At 57.4% G+C, this 17,061-nt stretch overlaps 1 protein-coding gene across 9 annotated transcripts in view; it reads right to left on the bottom strand.

Annotated features, from left to right (window-relative positions):
- Nucleotides 1–17,061, bottom strand: part of Agap3 (ArfGAP with GTPase domain, ankyrin repeat and PH domain 3) — a 48,956-nt gene that overhangs the window by 18,137 nt on the left and 13,758 nt on the right. For 4 of the 9 annotated variants that reach the window (XM_004860379.3, XM_013078029.3, XM_013078030.3 and 1 more), the window contains exons 2-9: nt 7,439–7,497; nt 6,970–7,057; nt 6,725–6,810; nt 6,401–6,542; nt 5,644–5,778; nt 5,384–5,511; nt 3,514–3,672; nt 84–176 (exon numbers count right to left, since the gene is read on the bottom strand). In XM_004860379.3, the coding sequence (XP_004860436.1) occupies nt 84–176; nt 3,514–3,672; nt 5,384–5,511; nt 5,644–5,778; nt 6,401–6,542; nt 6,725–6,810; nt 6,970–7,057; nt 7,439–7,497 (890 nt within the window). Of the gene's footprint in view, nt 1–83; nt 177–334; nt 1,372–3,513; nt 3,673–5,383; nt 5,512–5,643; nt 5,779–6,400; nt 6,543–6,724; nt 6,811–6,969; nt 7,058–7,438; nt 7,498–8,580; nt 13,827–17,061 lie in introns of those variants that run through there. The other 5 variants (XM_013078031.3, XM_021240797.2, XM_021240798.2 and 2 more) reach the window with 5 other exon arrangements.

Genomic DNA, 17,061 nt, shown 5'->3' with positions numbered 1-17,061 from the left:
GTCTCAAAAACACAAGCCCCCTACCCTAGCACTGCCTGGGCCTCACTCTCAGCTGCCATGGGCCCTCAGGGAGCGGTGCTGACCTGCTTAATGGGGATGGCCCGGCCGCTCCCGATGCTGTCCACCTTGCACTCGGCAGCCTTCTTGTCCCGGTCCAGGTCAGCCCCCTTTCGAGACTGGAAGAGAACAGAAGCAGCACGTTAGAGGTGCAGGGCCACCACAGAGGCTGCCCGCCTACAGGTCCCAGCCCTCCCGCCTTCCTCCCTTCCTGGGCAGCCCTAGCAGCAGGTCAGGTTGGGCCAGGGCGGCGGGATGGGAAGGAACGGAGACCACGAGTATTCCAACGGGTTTATTCTTACACACGGTACCATACAGAGCAGCACAGGTCACTGAGCCGGCCCGCCCCTCACAAGAGAGCAAGGACACGAAATTACCGAGGAGGAAGAGGAGGAGGAGGAGGAAGGGGGTGCGTGAGTGAGGACCACGCAGCCCAGGGGGCTGGGGCACAAGAGACGGGAGGGGCCAGGAGAGGTGGCCATGGGGTTGAGGGCTGGCCGGGAGCACTGGGCGGCAACCGGGAGAGCAAAGTCCGGAAGTGAGCAGGCAGGTGGCCCCTGCAGCACAGACACCACACGGCAAGTGGCGGCGGGCGGCGGGCGGCGGGCGCCGAGCGCGGTGGCCTGGCCCCCTGGAGGGCACAGTGGATGGAGAGAGAGAAGAGGGCGGAAGAGGCCCTGTGCCCCACCAAGCTCCTGGGGCAGAGTCCACGGAAATGCGGATCCTAGGAAACAGGGAAGGCCAAAAAAAAGGGGCAAGGCAAGCGTGGTGGCGGTGGCGACGGCTTCCGGAGCAGGAGCAGGAACGGCAGAAGTCCATGCAGGAAGGAGCAGAGGAGGGGAGGGGCAGGAAAGCGCCCCCCAGAGCAGCTGGGCCCGCAGTGGGCGGCGGGCCGGGTGGGGTGGGGGCGGCCACCCCTCTGGGCCTTGTTGCGCTGGCCGGCCGAGCCGGCGTGGGGCCGAGCTCCCTTCTTCTCCATGCAGCGAGCCTGGAGCCTGGCGCAGCATCCGGCCGGGCCTGGTCCCCGGTCCCCGGTCCCCGGCAGCCCCCAGTGTGGGCAGGCGGGTGGGCGGGCGGGCTCTGCGTTCCTAGCCTTCCCTGGGGGTGGGGTTAGTTACAAAGGTTCCTGTGGGTCTCTGGAGCGGGGAGCTCGGCGGCCGCTTCTCATCTGAGAGCAGTCCCAGGGCCCGGCCCGCCTTGGCCCCACACAGGGGGAATGTCCAGAGGTGCTGTGTATCACCACCTGGTCTTCTAATTTGGAAGGAGTTGGAAAGGCCTTTTTGTTGATGAAAAGTTGGAAACAGTGGCACATATCTGCAAATATCGAAAGAATAAAGATTTTGGCAAGTTATACTCAAGCCCCGCACGAGTTGGTCAGCATGGTGAGGGCGGAGACCCAGGCACCTGGGGAGAGGCAGCAGTGGGATGAAGAGGAGCAGGAGGAACAGCAGGAGGAGGACGAGGAGGAGGCAGGAGGCGGCAGCGGCTGCACCCACTGGGCACATGGGGTCTGCAGCTCATCTCAGTGGCCCAGGCCCTCCTGTTCTCCCAGGCTGCCAGGAGCCAAGGCCACAGGCAGGGGACAGAGGACTGCAACTGCAGTGTGAGAAGGCCCAACCAGAGGGGGAACCTGGCGAAGAGCCGCCAGAGAGGAACTGGCCACCCAGCAGCTCTAGGTCAGCACGTGTCCCAGCCCTCTGCCCCTTCAGCCCGGGTAGGAGGAAGGTGGGTGAGACCACTGCCAGCAGATCCCCAGGCAGAACTGCTGCTGGGTGAGGCCGCCAACCACCAGAGGAACCCTGGGAGCCCAGAGGGCACCTCCCCCAGGGGGGATGGGAATGGGGCAAGAGTGGCAGCAAATGAGTGCATGGGATCATGAGGGGTCACCAGCCACAGACAGGCAGGACACCAGGGGCCTCCCCTCGAGCAGGTGTGACTCCACTGGGAAGGACAACGAGGGAGAAGAGAGGTGGGTGGCTCTGACAGCGATGGAGGAGGCCCCAAACTACACCCTCAGAGACGGACGCGCCTCCGCCTTGGGGAGGACAGCGCAAGTGAAGTCACCATGGAGATGATGGAAAGAAAAAACAAGGTCGCCACTGTGAAGATGGAGAGGATGGAAGGGCCCGCAGGGAAGGCCGTGCTGTGAGCTTGCAGCAGCAAGGCATGGGGGCAGCACAGTCGAGCCAGGCAAGCAGCAGAGACGGGGAGGGAGGGTGGAGGTGCCGTGGGGAGCACAGGCCATGGAGCCAGCAGGGCATGGCAGGTGGAGGGGGAGGTGGCAGGTGCCCTGCGTGGGGTTGAGCCAGCTAGCAGGGAGGAGAATGGGAAGTTAAGAATGGAACCAAAGCAGCAGATGACTGAGGCACAATGTTGGGGAGCAGAGTGCCTGGGCCACTGGCAGCAGCCGCTGTGACACAGGCAGGTATGGGCACCAGCAGGTGGCCACCACCTCTGTGGACAGAACAGAACAGAAACGAGAAGCTGCAGGGCCAGGTAAGCGCAGCGGTAGGAGTCAGCTCAGCAAGTACAGACGGCGATGGGTGTGTGGTGGTGGGTGGGCACGGTGGACGGAGGCAGGGAGAGGTGTTCAGGGCAGGGCAGAGGCAAAGATGGAGGAGTGAGGCCGGGCACTGGCTCTGTGGGGGCCCAGGCCAGAGCCCAGCCCCAGCTCTCACTGAGGCGCATGGGAGGGCTGGGCAGCTCCCCACCTGTCTGGCCAAGGCTCCGGGAAGGGGCCGGCCAGGACCCAGCAGGAGGGACAGAGCGTGGCAGACACTGCAAGAACTGGGGGGTAGAGAGATGGCAGGCGCAGGGGCCTAAGAGCAGAGGGGCAAGAGCTCACAAGGAGACAGGACAAACCTGAGCGGGAGGTACGAGGCAGCGTGGTGAAGCCCAGGAAAAGATGGCTAAGCCTTTGTTAAACCAATCACAGCGGTGGGTGGGAAGCATGAGAGTTCCCCTCGGCAGTGGGGTAATGGAAAAAGAGCCGGAAGGTGGATTGGGAGGCCTGGCTCTGACTCTAGCTCGGCCAGCTAACCCTCTGTGTCGCCTTGGGCAAACAGCCTTCCGGCCTCCGGTTCATTAGCTGTTGAATCAAAGGGGTCAGGGCAGTTAGGCCAAGAGTCCCAAGATCCGTGCAAGCTGACACAGAGACCTGGGGCTGGGTGGGGGGAGGCTGCAGGGGCAAGCCTGTGCACACGGGGTGGAGGGCTGGGGGTGTGGTTTGGGAAGCCAAGGGAAGCAGCCCCTTGTGGGCCCACAGGACGGGTCTGCAAGACTCTGGGGGCCCGGCCGGGAGCCTCCAGAAGCCATGTGTGTCTACGTGCGAGAGCGGAAGGCTGCAGTGGCATCATCCTGACCTAGGGCCTCCCGTGTCCTCCTGGCTGGGTGCTCGGCGCTCGGCCCTGCCCGCGCTGCAAGGCGGCTGGGCAGGGAGGAGGGCAGGGCACGTACCGTGAAGATGTTGGAGCGCCGCTTGGACTGCTTGCGGATGGGCGTGGGGGTGGAGGAGGCAGCGATGGTCTCGATGCGCAGTTCCCGCTGGCTGATGCTGGGGGTAGAGGGGACTGAGGACGAGTAGTCGCTGAAGGCGCTGCTGCCGCCATTTGTGGCCTATGGACAGAGAGGGGTGCTGAGGGAGGCTCTGGGGCAGGTGCCGGGGAACTGGCCTGGGTGCACGGGGGAGTTGCCCTGGCCTAGAGGCTGGAAGGAACCTGTCATGACTGCTCTCCAGGGCTGCCCTTGAAGCCAGAGCATCTCTGTCCTGAGGCTTGGGCTCCTTCAGCCCCAAACAGGAAGCTAAACCAGAGGTGAGGGTCACCAGGCCAAAATCAGGACGAAGCCTGAAAATGAGCCAACTGTGGACCCTGGCTAGCAGATTGGCCTGGAAGGAGGAGGCAGGTCACCTGGATGTGCCTCCTCCAAAGCAAGTAATGCGTGCCAGGGACAGGACACTGACAGGTGTGAGCTGGGGTCTAGGCTGGGCACAAGGTGTGGGGAAGCCTGAGGTCCACAAGTGTGTGGGAGGGAAAAGGGTTCCGAAGGCCAAGGCAGAGGGCAGGACTGAGCTAAGGCTGCCGAGCGAGCTGCAGGTAAAGCACAGAAGAGGGAAAGGAAGAGGAAGACAGCAGAGCTCACAGAAATGGAGACAAGAATGCAGGAGACAGACTCCAGGACTCGGGAGACAGCACAGGGAAACCAGGTGCCTGCACCCCATCTGTCTGATGGCTCACTTCCCTTGAAACCAAAGGAGCACAGGGTGTGGCCTCACCAACCCCACAGCCTCCCTGGGGGGAGGGGTCCCCCAAACAGCTGCCCTGCAAGAACCCTGGCCTGGTTTGCAGACGGAGAGAGCAGCTGCTCAGCCAGCCAAGAAAGCCCTAGTCATCGTTGTCCTCCTCCTCCTCCTCCTCCTCCTCCTCTTTCCCCATGGAAACCTTTGCACTTTCTCACAAGCCCTAAAGGGAAGGGCATCTGAACCACACCCAGGCTGTCACTGGGTAGCACGGCGGCTGTTGGCCTGACCACTCCACGGAGCCCATCCATAGGTGGCCCAGGGTCTGCAGCACAGCATGGCAAAGTGGTACACGCAGATAGAGAACCAAGGGCTGGCCCAGGTGCCAAGGGCCAAAAGCTGACCCAGCAACAGGATACCTGTCTACAGGTACCTACAGGTCTCTGGACACGTATCTACCGGTTGACAGGTATCCATGTAGCGCTGAGATGGGCAGTGGCAGGACCTGGCTCTGAAGCCCCCCCCAACCACCCATGACACCTTCAGCCATTCACCTCTCGGGACAAGTGCTGCCCTCCTAAAATGCCAACACTTTTCAAGGGCTAAACCACTGCTTAGTGGGCACAAGGCTGTTGGCTGTTTCCTCCTCTTGGGGGAGGATGGCACTGAGGCGGCTGGTGAGTGAAAGAGGGGCTCACCAGGAGAGGAAAGGAGAGGGGTTGGGCCAGGCTGCCAAGGGCCAGTGTTGAGCAGGCCTAAAAGAACCCTCTCCCTGCCCTGTGCCCACAGCGAGCTGCCACAAGCAGCAGCTCTCGAGACGACTGTCACAGTGCTCACAAGAGCACCGGTTTGTACTTTCTAAGCAGAAGTGGCTGGGAGGGATGGCAGGGATGAAAGCTGGGAGCGGGGAGGGACAGTCACCATGGGGCAGAGCCGAGGCCAGGTCCGATGGTGCAGGCTAAATGGAAGTCGCGCCGGTGCTGCATGCGAGGCCAGAGGCAGAGGGAGGTGGGCAGGGTGAAGATGAGGTGGACGCTCGAGACAGACAGGCTGGGGCCAGGACCAGGGAGTATGGGGTGGCAACCACACCTGGTTGATGTGCACGGCCGGGATGGAGGCGGCGGACACAGCCGAGTGGCTGGGCGAGTTGGGCAGAGATTTGCAGGGCCCGATAGCAAGCTGCTGCTTCTTCCGCAAGGCCACCACTTTCTGGGCCACTACAGGGGACAGAAGAGTCATTATATCCCCTGGGGAGAAAGCCCATGCAGCACCACTCCCCAAAACGTGCAGCTGCCAGCCGGGGAGCCGTCCTCCACCCTGTGCCGAGCCCGAGCCCGAGCCCGAGTTACCGTCCTGGAAGACGCGCTCCACGTTGAGCCCGTAGGTTGCACACGTCTCATAATAGGTGCAGCGTTTCAGGTCCGTGGAGAGTTTGCGGGCCCGGCCATCGTCAATGACCCGGGGGTTGGCAGCACTTATGGCGTCTGTTGGAGAGGTGAGGGTCACTCAGCTGGCTGGGAGGGGCCAGGGGACAGATGTGCGTGGCAAGGGTCGGTGGGCAGAGGGCCTGGCCAGGAGGGTGCACAGAGCACCAATAACCAAGGTGTCTGAGCCTTGGAGCCGACGACTTAATTTCTGAGCTGTTTATTCCTCTCAAAAACTTGGGACGTGGGCCAGGGATTTAGCTCAGTGGTGCCCCTGCCTGCCTTGCAAGTGCAAAGTCCTGAGTTCAATCCCTGAAACCAAAAAAACCCAAAACTTGGAACATGAAGCTGGGTGTGGTGGTGCACACATGTAATCCAGCGCCCTGGAAGCTGAGGCAGGAGGATCCCTGTGAGTTCCAGGCCAGCCTGGGCTATATAGTAAGTTTTAGCCCAGCCTGAACTACACAGCGAGACCCTATCTCAAAAAACAAAAAACAAACAACAAAAATACTGTGGATAAGAATCTGTGGCACACGGTTTGCCAGACTTAGCCAGAGAAAAGTAACTGAGGGAAGCCCTGGGTTACAATCCACAGAGAAGGGGCCGAGAGACCACCATTGCTGGGATGGAAGTGGGGATGGAGGCACTCTCCTCGTCTGCCTCCACTGTCCTGCCAGCTCACCCTGTGTGCCCACCAGCACCATGGGCACCTCGCTGGCATTTCGGAAGCTGCAGAGCCGCAGGAAGTAGTTGTACACTGTCTGGAAGCTGATCTCATCCTCCAGGCTGAACACAAATACCACGGCGTCTACCCAGGCTGCAAACTAGAAGAGAGCAAGCAGAGTTAGAACCCTTACCTGGGCCCTGCCACCCCAGCAAGAGGTGGGCAGGTGGCAGATCCTGGCAGGCCTTGCTCCCCAGACAGGCAACCCGGACCAGGGAGCCAGGGAGGCCCAGGGAGGGGTGCTGTGCACAGGGGCAGCCGCAGCCGGGGCAGAGGCATCACCTGGAGCTCCGGAGGGCCACCTTCATCTCGGATCAGCAGCAGGTAACTCTGACCATCCACCACGATCTCCTTCTTAAACCGACCGCCTAGGACAGAGCACAAGGTCAGGACCAAATTCAGACAGGGTACCCGGGGCCAGGTAGGGCAGGCTCCACATGGAAGAGATAAGAGGACTGGGGAGGAAAAGGAGCTCGAGGCACCCACTTAAGACACTGCAGCAGCGAAAGGGCTCAAGTGGCACTCACCTTCTGGGGATTCCTCTTGGACATAGGTTCCTGTGAGATAGCGGTGCACCAGAGCCGACTTTCCACTGGACAAGTTTCCCACTATGCCCTGCAGGACAGGAAAGGGCACAGCAAAGGTCAAAGGCATACAGGAGAAGAAAGACCAGGCTGCAGGGTGAATAAAGAGCATTTAGGAGACTGACGTGGTGGCGCATGCCTGTAATCCCAGCACTTGGGAGGGTGAAGCAGGAGGACGGCCACAAGTTCAAGGCCAGCCCGGAATATATAGTGAGACCCTGTCTCAAAACACAAAGAAAGGATGCAGCAGGCAGGAGGGGAAAGGGGCTCAGAAGAACCATGAGGCTGTGGAGGAAGCCAAGGCCACAGGGGAAGGGGAGGGACACCAAGAGAAGCAATCCATGCCCAGGCCCATGCTCTGAGCCTGGCTCACCCAGCCATGGAGTCCCCAGGTCTCCCCCAGCTCACTCACCACTTTAAGCTCTGGCACTGAGCGGCTTAGCGTCCACTCCTGGCTGTTCACAAATGAGTCTGTGAAGACAGAGCCACCCTGTCAGGGCCACACTGGCACACATACTAGTTCCCTAGGGAGCAGTGGAGGGGTTTTCCCAAGCGAGCAGGACAGTGAGGACAGTCTACAGAACAGAAGTGAGGGCCGAGGCTCAGTCCTTCCTGGACTTTCTTGTGTCCTTCCAGTCCATCTTTATGCTGCAGCAAGCAGGTAAACAGTGCCCACCTGGCCCGGTGCCCAGGTGCCTCTCACTCCAGGTAGAGGCCACTCTGGTAGGTCTCAGGCTGACCCACAATGGACAGGCCCCTGGCAGGGGGGTGGGCCAGCCTTCTGCAAGTAGGAACAGCTCACCTGGCAGGGTGGGGCCACCCACCACATTCCCGAGCCAGGGTGAAAAAGGCGGGGCCTCACCTGGCCCTGTTCTATAGGGGCGGGTCCAGCCAGGCCTATCTAGCCAGCTCCGCCTTATCAGGCCTCCTCCCTAGCTTCTCAGCTGTGAGCCCATCCCCAGCCTCCCTCCCTTCCTTGCCCTCCACTCCCAGTACCAAAGGGCCCCTGACTCTCAGGAAGCCTCCAGCCCCCAGATGCCCAGTGACAGCCAGACCTGTCCCCTTTTCCTTCTAGTGTGCACCTCCAACCTCCAACTAGCATGAGGTGGCCAGGCCTGAGCTGGCCTTTGTCTTGCCCTTGCACTGTTACACTGTAATCATTACTACCCGACAACAGTCCCTGACCCCACCTACAGAGGTCCACCCTAAGAAACTGCCTGGCCTAGAGCCATCCGACTGGGGCGGGGCCGGGGGGTTCCTTCCTTCGCATACTGCAACTGTGCATCCCAAAAATGGGAGGACTGCATTCGAACTCTGGTCTACTCCAGGGTGCCTGGCTGGTACCATAGCCTACTGGGGCCTAGAGTCCTTCTCTGTCACTGCCACCTCCTCTGAACACTGGAGGACACCCCCCCCCCAGGGGAGGGCTGGGTGCTGATGGCATCTAGGCCATTCCCAGCTACTTGGGCACATGGCGCCTCTACCAGGTAATGTCCTGCAGTTTCCTGACAGCTTTCACCCCAGAAGCCACTCTGGGGGGCCGACACCCCTTACCGCTCCGCGCGCCCCGAAGCCCTGGGTCGCGGCGGCCCCACAGTGAAACGGGCTCCCTCCGGCGGAAGCGGCTGGTGAGCAGCTTCCAGAGGCTGGCAGCGGCGCGGGGGCGGCCAGGCTCGGGCGTGGCGCGCTGGGTCTCGGCGCCCAGCAGGTCGCGGCGGCTGGGGAAGGCGCCCAGGGAGCTGGCGTCGCCGTCGCTGCGGGTGCGCGCACGGGGCGGCCGGGCCAACAGCCCGGACTCGGAGCGCCGTATCTCTTGGCCACGGCGCAGGCGGAAGCTGAAGCTCTTTCTGAGCGCTGAGAGGCCACGCCGGGAGGTCTCCGCACTGCGCGTCCCACGGAACACCTGCCACCTCTGGCTGCTCCAGAGGGAGGCACCGCGCAGGAAGCCCGCGCTACCTGCGCGCCCCAGCCCCGTGCCCGCCCCCGCGCCAGGCGACGTCTCGGCGGCAGCCAGCTCCAGGCGGTTCAGCTCCAGGAACGTCATGCTGGTGGGCCGGGGGCGCGGCGCCGGCTCCCCCGGGGCGCGGCTGCGCCGGGCGGGTGAGGGGCTGGGCGCGGGACTGGCCACCGAGGAACCGGGCCGCCCCGAGGGCTCGGGGCCCCGGCGGCCCAGGCGTGGCCGCAGGAGGCCAAGCAGCAGGCTGCGGGCGCCCGGGGGCGCGGGCCCTGGGTCAGCCGAGCAGACACTCCGAGGCCGTGCTGGCTGCTCGCGCGCTGCGCACAGGGCGGCCTGCAGGGTGGCGGCGGGGCAGCCGGCCAGGGCGCAGTGCAGGTCCAGCGAGTCGCTGACGCTCCGGGCGCGGCGGCAGGCGGCAGGCCGCTCCCCGCTGCAGCTGTCCCCCCGCGACGGCCAGCCCCGCTCCATGCTCAGGGCCCGCGGACGAGGAAGGCCAGGCCCATGGCGAGGGGCGCGGGGCTGGGCCCGGGCCGGGGCCGTGGCCGAGGGCGCACGGACCTCCGGCCTCTGGGCGCCTGGTGTGGGCCCAACCAAGTCCCTCGACTCCTCCACCCCGCAGCAGCCGGCAAGCCCAGACCTGGAGGGGCTGGGAGCCAGCCCAGCCGGGAGAGGCAGGTGGCAAGTCTGGCCTGGAACACCGAGGAACGGCGGCGGAGCAGGGGGCCGGCCTGCTGGGGCAGCCCCGGGAGCCCTCAAAAAACAGGAAATTCCAGCCCAGGGCTCCTCCTAGGACTGGGCAGGTAGGTGAGGAGCTGTCATTAAGAGCAGGCCAAATAAGTAACAGTCCTGGAGGCCATCACACAGTGGGCACCATTTTGGAAAAAAGTGTACCATTTTCGCTCTCTGAAGGAAGAGCAATCAGATGGACTGAGGACACCAAGGCTGGATTTATTAGGACTCAGGAGGTGAGTCTTAGGCCATCGCTGGGCATCTGTAAAGTGGGGAGTTTGATCGAGGAGATCCTATCTCAGGGTTTGGCCCACTCTGAGGCTGAGAGGTGGTGGAATCGACAGCGGCTGCTAATGACCAAGGGTGTCTCGTTCTTTGGAGATTAGAAGATCCAGAAGATACTCATCTGCCCAATTTGGGTTAAGTATCATCCTGCCCAAGAGCAGCAGAAAAATCCACAGATAACCTCCAGGCCTGGATCACAGCTCTAGGCAGGTGACACTGCTGAGATCTCTGGTGGCTGCCCCATTGCTTGCTGGGCCTCCCTTCCTGTCCAGCTGATGTAGGGCCTGACTCTGTTGAGGGAAACACCACACACTCCGATGCCTTCTTGGTTCATGGGTGCAGCCTACACCAGACACCAGAAAATCCAGGTTCTCCCAGAACAGAGCAGGAGCTGTTTGCTGTGCTGAACCCAGCACTGTCCACATCCCTCCTCTCCCAGGCCTCAAGAGAGCTGGCTTCTGAGATCCACAGAGGTGCAGGGTTGCATGCAGTTTTCCACAGGAATGGATCAGGAGAAACCAGTTTAGGCAGTGGCAAGGGATGAGGGGGGGCTTGGGGCCTGGAAAGAGATCTTGCTCCCAGGGTTTCCTCCACCCCAGTCCAAACCAACTCCCAGAGTCCTTTGAAGCTTTAGCATTCCAGGTCCCCTCAGAGGCAGGAGGAGATAAACGTACATTCCTGAGGGGGCTGGGGCTGGGGATGCCTGGGAAGACAGGGACCGCCCCAGCCTAGGTGCCTGCAGACTTCTGAGGGCTGGAAACTCCCAAGTCCCGGGCTGGATCTCCAGGGCATTTTGCATTTTGTAGGACTAGTTATTACTAGCATTGAGGTCAGGCTGCTTCCTCCTACCCAGGATGTACATTCCCCAGTAAAAGACTGGCTCCAGAGGAGTCTTTCCCAGGGTTCTTGGGCAGGAACAGCGACAAGAACCCAACTCTGAACTCAACTCACATTTCCAAGTATAATCCAGCCAACCTTCCTGAGTTACAGAAGAAAAACTGCTTTGACTTTGCTATCTGCATCTGTCTGTTGGTCCCCTCATTATTCCTCAAAAAACTAAAGCTGTCCAACTGGGCGTGGTGGAGCACGCCTGCAATCCCAGCACTCTGGGAGGCTGAGGCAAGAGACTCACAACCTTAAACCCAGTCTAGGTAACTTAGCAACTTAGTGAGACCCTGTCTCAAAATTTAAAAAGGATCAGGAGGCATAGCTCAGTGCAAAGGCCCTGGGTTCAATCCTTAGTATTGAAAAAAAGAGTGCCCCAGCTTCACAATGCTAGTCACAAAAACCTGCACACGCACATGCATGTGTGTACACACAGGCACAACCAGAGAGGGCAGGCACCTGTGCCCAGTCCCCAAGACAGTGTTGTTCAATCTCAGAGGACGCGGAGCTTCCAGGTCCCCCTGGGCCTACAGAATCTGTCTGGGCCGAAAGCTTGGGTCAGTTCCCAAGCTGCACGGCTTCTGTTCCTCACTTATCCACCTCCTCCAGCCCTTTTCCCCAGAAAATTTTCCTGATCCAGAGAAATTAGAGACAAGGGCACCTCCTGGCTAAACATTGGGTCAATCAAGGACCCCAAAAGGCAGAGCAGGGGCAAGCATACACCTCTGTTCCTCAAGGGGTGAGCCCCAGGCCAGAGACATGGTTTCTCTCCTGCATCTGATGGGATCCTGCTGCAAAATTCCACATAGTCATAACCCCCTGGGCCTGAGGCACAGAAGGCAGCCCTAAAAAGCTCCAGGCTAGGAATTCCTAGACCAGATCGACTGAAATCCCAAAGAACTAGTCTAATTCAGGCTTTCAGAAGCACCAAGTGTATACTTCCTTCTAAGGCCTGGAAAGCTCTGTGGATGTTTCGGTTTCCAGGAAATTCAATATGAACCCTCTCACAGGTACCTGTGGTGTGGATTCTGGGTCAGGATGGATGACCACCACTTCTGCCAGGCAGAAAGTGCAGAAGCCGAACACCAGGCCCCCCTCCTTCCCTGAGCACCTGGAGTCTGACTCCAGATGTGCCCAACAGCTGGCTGAGCCATGCACTGGCACATCCAGTGTCCTATGCAGAAGGAGAAGGCTCCCTGGGTTGGGCTGGGGGAAAAGGGACATGAGACACAGCCCTATCGTGACAAAGAGGGAAGGCAGCTCTACCCCAGGAAGCCCATGAAGGCTGGCACTTGGTCCCCACCCAGTGTTTGCTGGCCAAGGCACTAATAAGTCCTGGGCTGTGCCTGGTGAGGTCACACAGCACATAGGAAGCTGGCAGGTGGATGAGGAAGGAGCAACTATCTTTGGAGGTGGAAGCTGGAGGCTGGCTCTGCAGGGAAAGGCCGCAGGCTTTTTCAATGTTCTGTGGTCCCAGAGCCACGCTGGCCTCCAAGATGCATCTGGCTTTTCTTGCCCACAAGGTGGCAGCAAAACATCTTCCCACAGTCCCAAGCACTAGCTGCAAGGGAAAAGCTGGCAGGGACTCAGGGATGGGGGACTCCTACAGCTACATGGCATGGTCACCCAGGCCAGGAAGTAGTGAGAAGCATCCCAAGCTCTTGAGGCTGAAGTGCTGGCAGGCTCTGTCCCAGGGCACAGGTCTCCAAGTGAGGGATCATGAAGAGGGGCTGAGTCCTGGGGCAGCCCCAGGCAGCCCCTTCATGCTGGCAGCCTGAGGACACAGCCTGAGGACACAATCCTCCTTACAGGCACCCGGAACAATTCACCTCTACATTCTCACCCTATTTCCACCCAGTAAGCTTCTCTGCCCTACATGCAGCCAGCAGCTGCTACCGAGTTGTATAAGCCCAGTCCTTGCAGGGTCACCCTCATCTCCCTGTCCAAGGTGAGCCACCAACGACCTCTCTACCCTGCCTGAGCCAGACTCCTTCTGGTCTCCTGGCACCAATCCCGACAATGTGCTGTCCACTGTGACCCCAGGAGGCAGATGTGCCTTTTAAAACCATGACCCCAGCTAGGTGTGGTGATACACATCTATAATTCCAGCACTTATGGGGCCAAGGCAGGAAAACGGTTGTGAGCTCAAGACCAGCTTGGGCTACACAGTGAGTTCAAGACCAGACTGGAATACATGGGACATCCAGTCTCAAAAAAAACCTAAATTTTTTTAAAAATGAAGGGGACTGCATGTGCCACCCCATGCCTGCCATGGGGCCAAGTATTGTTCACTATTCCTCTCCAACCTGGCAAAAAGGAGGTGGAGACCAGCAGCAGCCCTCACAGCCCACGCTGGGCCCTAATTCTCTATCCTCCCGAGTGCCGGGATTCCAGGTGTGTGCCATTACACCTTGTTCACTTCATGGTTTTTTGTTTTGTTTTGTTTTGTTTTGTTTTTGAGACAGGTTCTCATTATGGAATTCAGGCTGGCCTTGAACTCACTATGTAGCTCCGCTGGCCTCAAACTCTTGGTGATCCTCCTACCTCAGCCTCCTGAGTGCTGAGATTATAGGCATGTGCCACTACGCCTGGCTTTTCACATGTTTTTTAATGTCATTCTCTCCCTTCAAAACTTGGGCTGGGGATTTAGCTCAGTGGTTCCGCCACCTGCCTCGCAAGTGCAAAGTCCCAAGTTCAATCCCGGTACCAAAAAAACCCCCAAAAAACTTAACACATAGGCTGGACATGGTGGCACACACCTGTCATGCTAGTACTTGGAAGGCTGAGGCAGGAGGATGGCAGGTTCTGTGTCAGCCTGGGCTCCATAGCAAATTTAAGGCCAGCCTAAACTATAGTGATACCCTCCCTCAAAAAACAAAAAAAAATGAGCTCATAGTCCAGCAGAAGTTCTATGAGCTAGAAATGTGTTTTTTTCCAGCACAATGGATTTTTTTTTTTTTTGGTACCGGGGATTGAACTTGGGACCTTGCGCTTGCAAGGCAGGCAGCGGAACCACTGAGCTAAATCCCCGGCCCTATTTTTTTTTTTTTTCCGAGACAGTGTCTCATACTATGTAGCCCAGGCTGGCCTTGAATTTGCGGTGATCCTCCTGCCTCAGCCTCCCAAAATTACAGGTGTGTCAGCTGAACAGGCTTTTTTTTTTTTTTTTTTGAGACAGAATCTTGCTGTGTAGTACAAGCTGGCCTCAAACTCGAAGCAATCTTCCTGCCTCAGCCTCCCAAGTGCTGGGATTACAGGCATGAGCTACCATGCCCAGCCTAAATGGGTTTTTAAAATGCATTCCTTAGCAGTAATTCTAGCACTTTTATTCACTTTCATTTTTTTAATAGGGTGTTTTTTATAAAAATAAAATGCAGGGCTGGGGATTTAGCTCAGTGGTTTCGCCGCCTGCTGCTCAAGCACAAGGACCCAAGTTCGATCCCCAGTACCAAAAAAAATAAAAAAATAAAATGCAATAAAGTACACAGAAAAATATACTAATTTTGCAGGAGCAGCAAGGAGGAGTTCCCAGTCCTGAGCTGCTGAGTACACTCAGGGTCTCAGTGTGACCCGAGAGGTGACAGTATGTGCTATCTTAACAACAACAAAGGTCCAAGAACTCCAAGTCCATTCAACAAAGTTTGAAGGCGCCTCAGCTCCCATGCCTGGGATCTCAACAGCAGAGCTGGGGGCACCTTGTCTCCCTGGTCACCCAGGTCAGTGGCCCTGGGCTGTCTGCCACCGCCTTTCCACAGCGTAGCCATCTCATCTCCGCTATTTGAAGTGCTCACCTCATCCTGAGGCCTGGGCTGTAGGGTCCTCCACGGATACACAGCCTCCAGCCGGAGGCCCCTAACAAAAGCCGAGTCACTGTGGGTGCCCCAGAGCCCCAACCCACCTGACCACAACAACTGCTCACTGAACACGACAGCCCCTGGCCCTCTCACCCTGCACAGTAACCCTGAGAAAGTGCCTGCAACCTCCTGTGTCACAGACACAGAATCAGAGGCTCGGAAGCCAAGGACTGGCCTGTGGTACCAGTCAGTGGGTGACTTGAACCCCAGTCGTGTGGCGGCTGGCCAGAGCCCTCCCCAGTCCCACTGTATGCTTTCCTGGCTGAACCTCTAGGTCAGCTCCTTTCTTGCTCCTCATCTGGGGACCTACATGGGATGGCCTCACCTTGGCCTTCAGGAAAGACCTCACTCCAAGGCTCCTCCACCTTGAGCTCCCCAACCCCAGCCAAGGGTCCCTGCAAGGCCCATCCAGGTTCAGGGGCGCCCCTCCCAAGGACACGTGGAATTGTCAAAAAGAGAAAGCAGTGGGCACAGCGGCCTGGATACTGACCTGGAATGCAGATGCTCATGCTGTGTGGACAGAGTCACAGGGGCCAGACGGCCAGGTGAACCAAAGGATGGCATGAGTGCAACACTTAAATTTTTCAAGAAAAGCAAGATACTGCCAGGTGTGGTGACACATGCCTAGAATCCCAGCACTCTGGGCTAAGGCTGGAGGATTGCAAATTCAGGGCAATTTAGCAAGACTATGTCTCAAAATAAAAAATAAAAAAGGTAGCAAAAAAGCGCTAGGACACACCTGTAATCCCAGTACTTAATAGACTGAGGGAAGAGTATTGTTTTGAGTTCAAGGCCAGCCTGAGCAACATAACCAGACCCTGTCACTAAACAAAACAGGTAGTAAAGGCAATTCTGGGCAACAAGAGCAAAGCAGGAAGCATCATAATCCTGGATTTCAAGTTATACTACAAAACTACAGTGATTAAAAAAAAAAAAAAGCACGGTATAGGCACTAAACAGACACATAGAACAACAGAACAGGACTGAAAATGAAGAAACCACCCAGGCACATTCAGGCACCCAATCTTTGACAAAGGGGCCAAACACACACTGGAGGAAAGATAACCCTTTAGCAAGTGGCACTGGGAAAACTGGCTCTCCACATGCAGAACATTAACTCTAGGTCCATACATCTCACCATGTGCTACATAAAATCAAAATGGATCAAAGTGGGCCAGGCATCATGGCACACATCTGTAATGCCAGCACTTACAAGGCTGAGGCAGGAAGATCGCTATGAGTTCAAAGCCAGCCTGATCTGGAGGTGGTGGCTCACACCTGTAATCCCAACACTTGGGAGTCTGAGGCAAGAGGATCGCTGCGAGTTCCAGGCCATGCTGACCATGAAAAAATGTTCAATATCATTGGCCATTAGAAAAATGCAAATTAAAACAACACAGATTCCATCTTACTCCAGAAAGAATAGCCATCATCAAGAAATGAAACAACAATGCTGGCAAGGCTATGGAAAAAAAGGAACCCTTTTCTTCATTGTTGGTGGGAATGTAAACTACTACAACTGCTACAGAAATCAGTATGGAGATTCCTCAAAACCGTTTAAAGTTAAGCCAGGCATAGTGGCCCATGCCTATAATCCCAGCACTCAGGAGGCTGAAGCAGGAGGATCACTGGGAGTTCAGGGCTGGCCTGGACTACACAGTGAGTTCAAGGTCAGCCTGAACTATACATAGCAAGACCCTGTCTCCAAAAAAAAAAAAAAAAAATCTCATTTGACCCAGTTACTTCCCTTCTAGTATCTTCCTGAAAGACATCATTACAGTAATTCATGCATACCCATGTTTACAGCAGCACAACTCATCACAGCTCAATCCTGGAGGCAGCCTATATCCATCAACAGATGAACAGATAAAAAACGTGGTATTTATACACAGTGGCATACTACTCTGCCATAAAGAAGAATAAACTTGAGTCATCTGTAGGAAAATGGAAGCACCTTGAGACCATGTTAAATGAAACAAATCAGACACACAAGCTTCAGTATCACATGGAAAAAACTTTTTATGGAAAAAAGTTTTAAAAGATAAAAAGATCAAGAAAATATGAGAAACCCAAAATATAAACAATATAAAGAGCAAAATAACAGATAGCTAAGAAGAAACATCTTTTGCAAATGGGAAGGGGACCAAGAGGTGGGGGAAGGGGACATAAAAAGAATGACAATGAGTTATGCACATGTACCAACTCCCCAAGATGAATGTGGTCATTATGTGCTGTGAATATGTACTCATAAAAAAAGAATTAAGAAAATAAAAAAAGGGCTGGGGAGGGCCGGCGATGTAGCTCAGTGGTTCCACCGCCTGCCTT

Source organism: Heterocephalus glaber, unplaced genomic scaffold (assembly GCF_053883595.1).
Source record: "Heterocephalus glaber isolate CG9 unplaced genomic scaffold, H.glaber_assembly_v1.0 deba00000818, whole genome shotgun sequence".
Taxonomy (NCBI): Eukaryota; Metazoa; Chordata; class Mammalia; order Rodentia; family Bathyergidae; genus Heterocephalus; species Heterocephalus glaber.
This window is presented reverse-complemented; position numbering and strand designations above follow the sequence as displayed.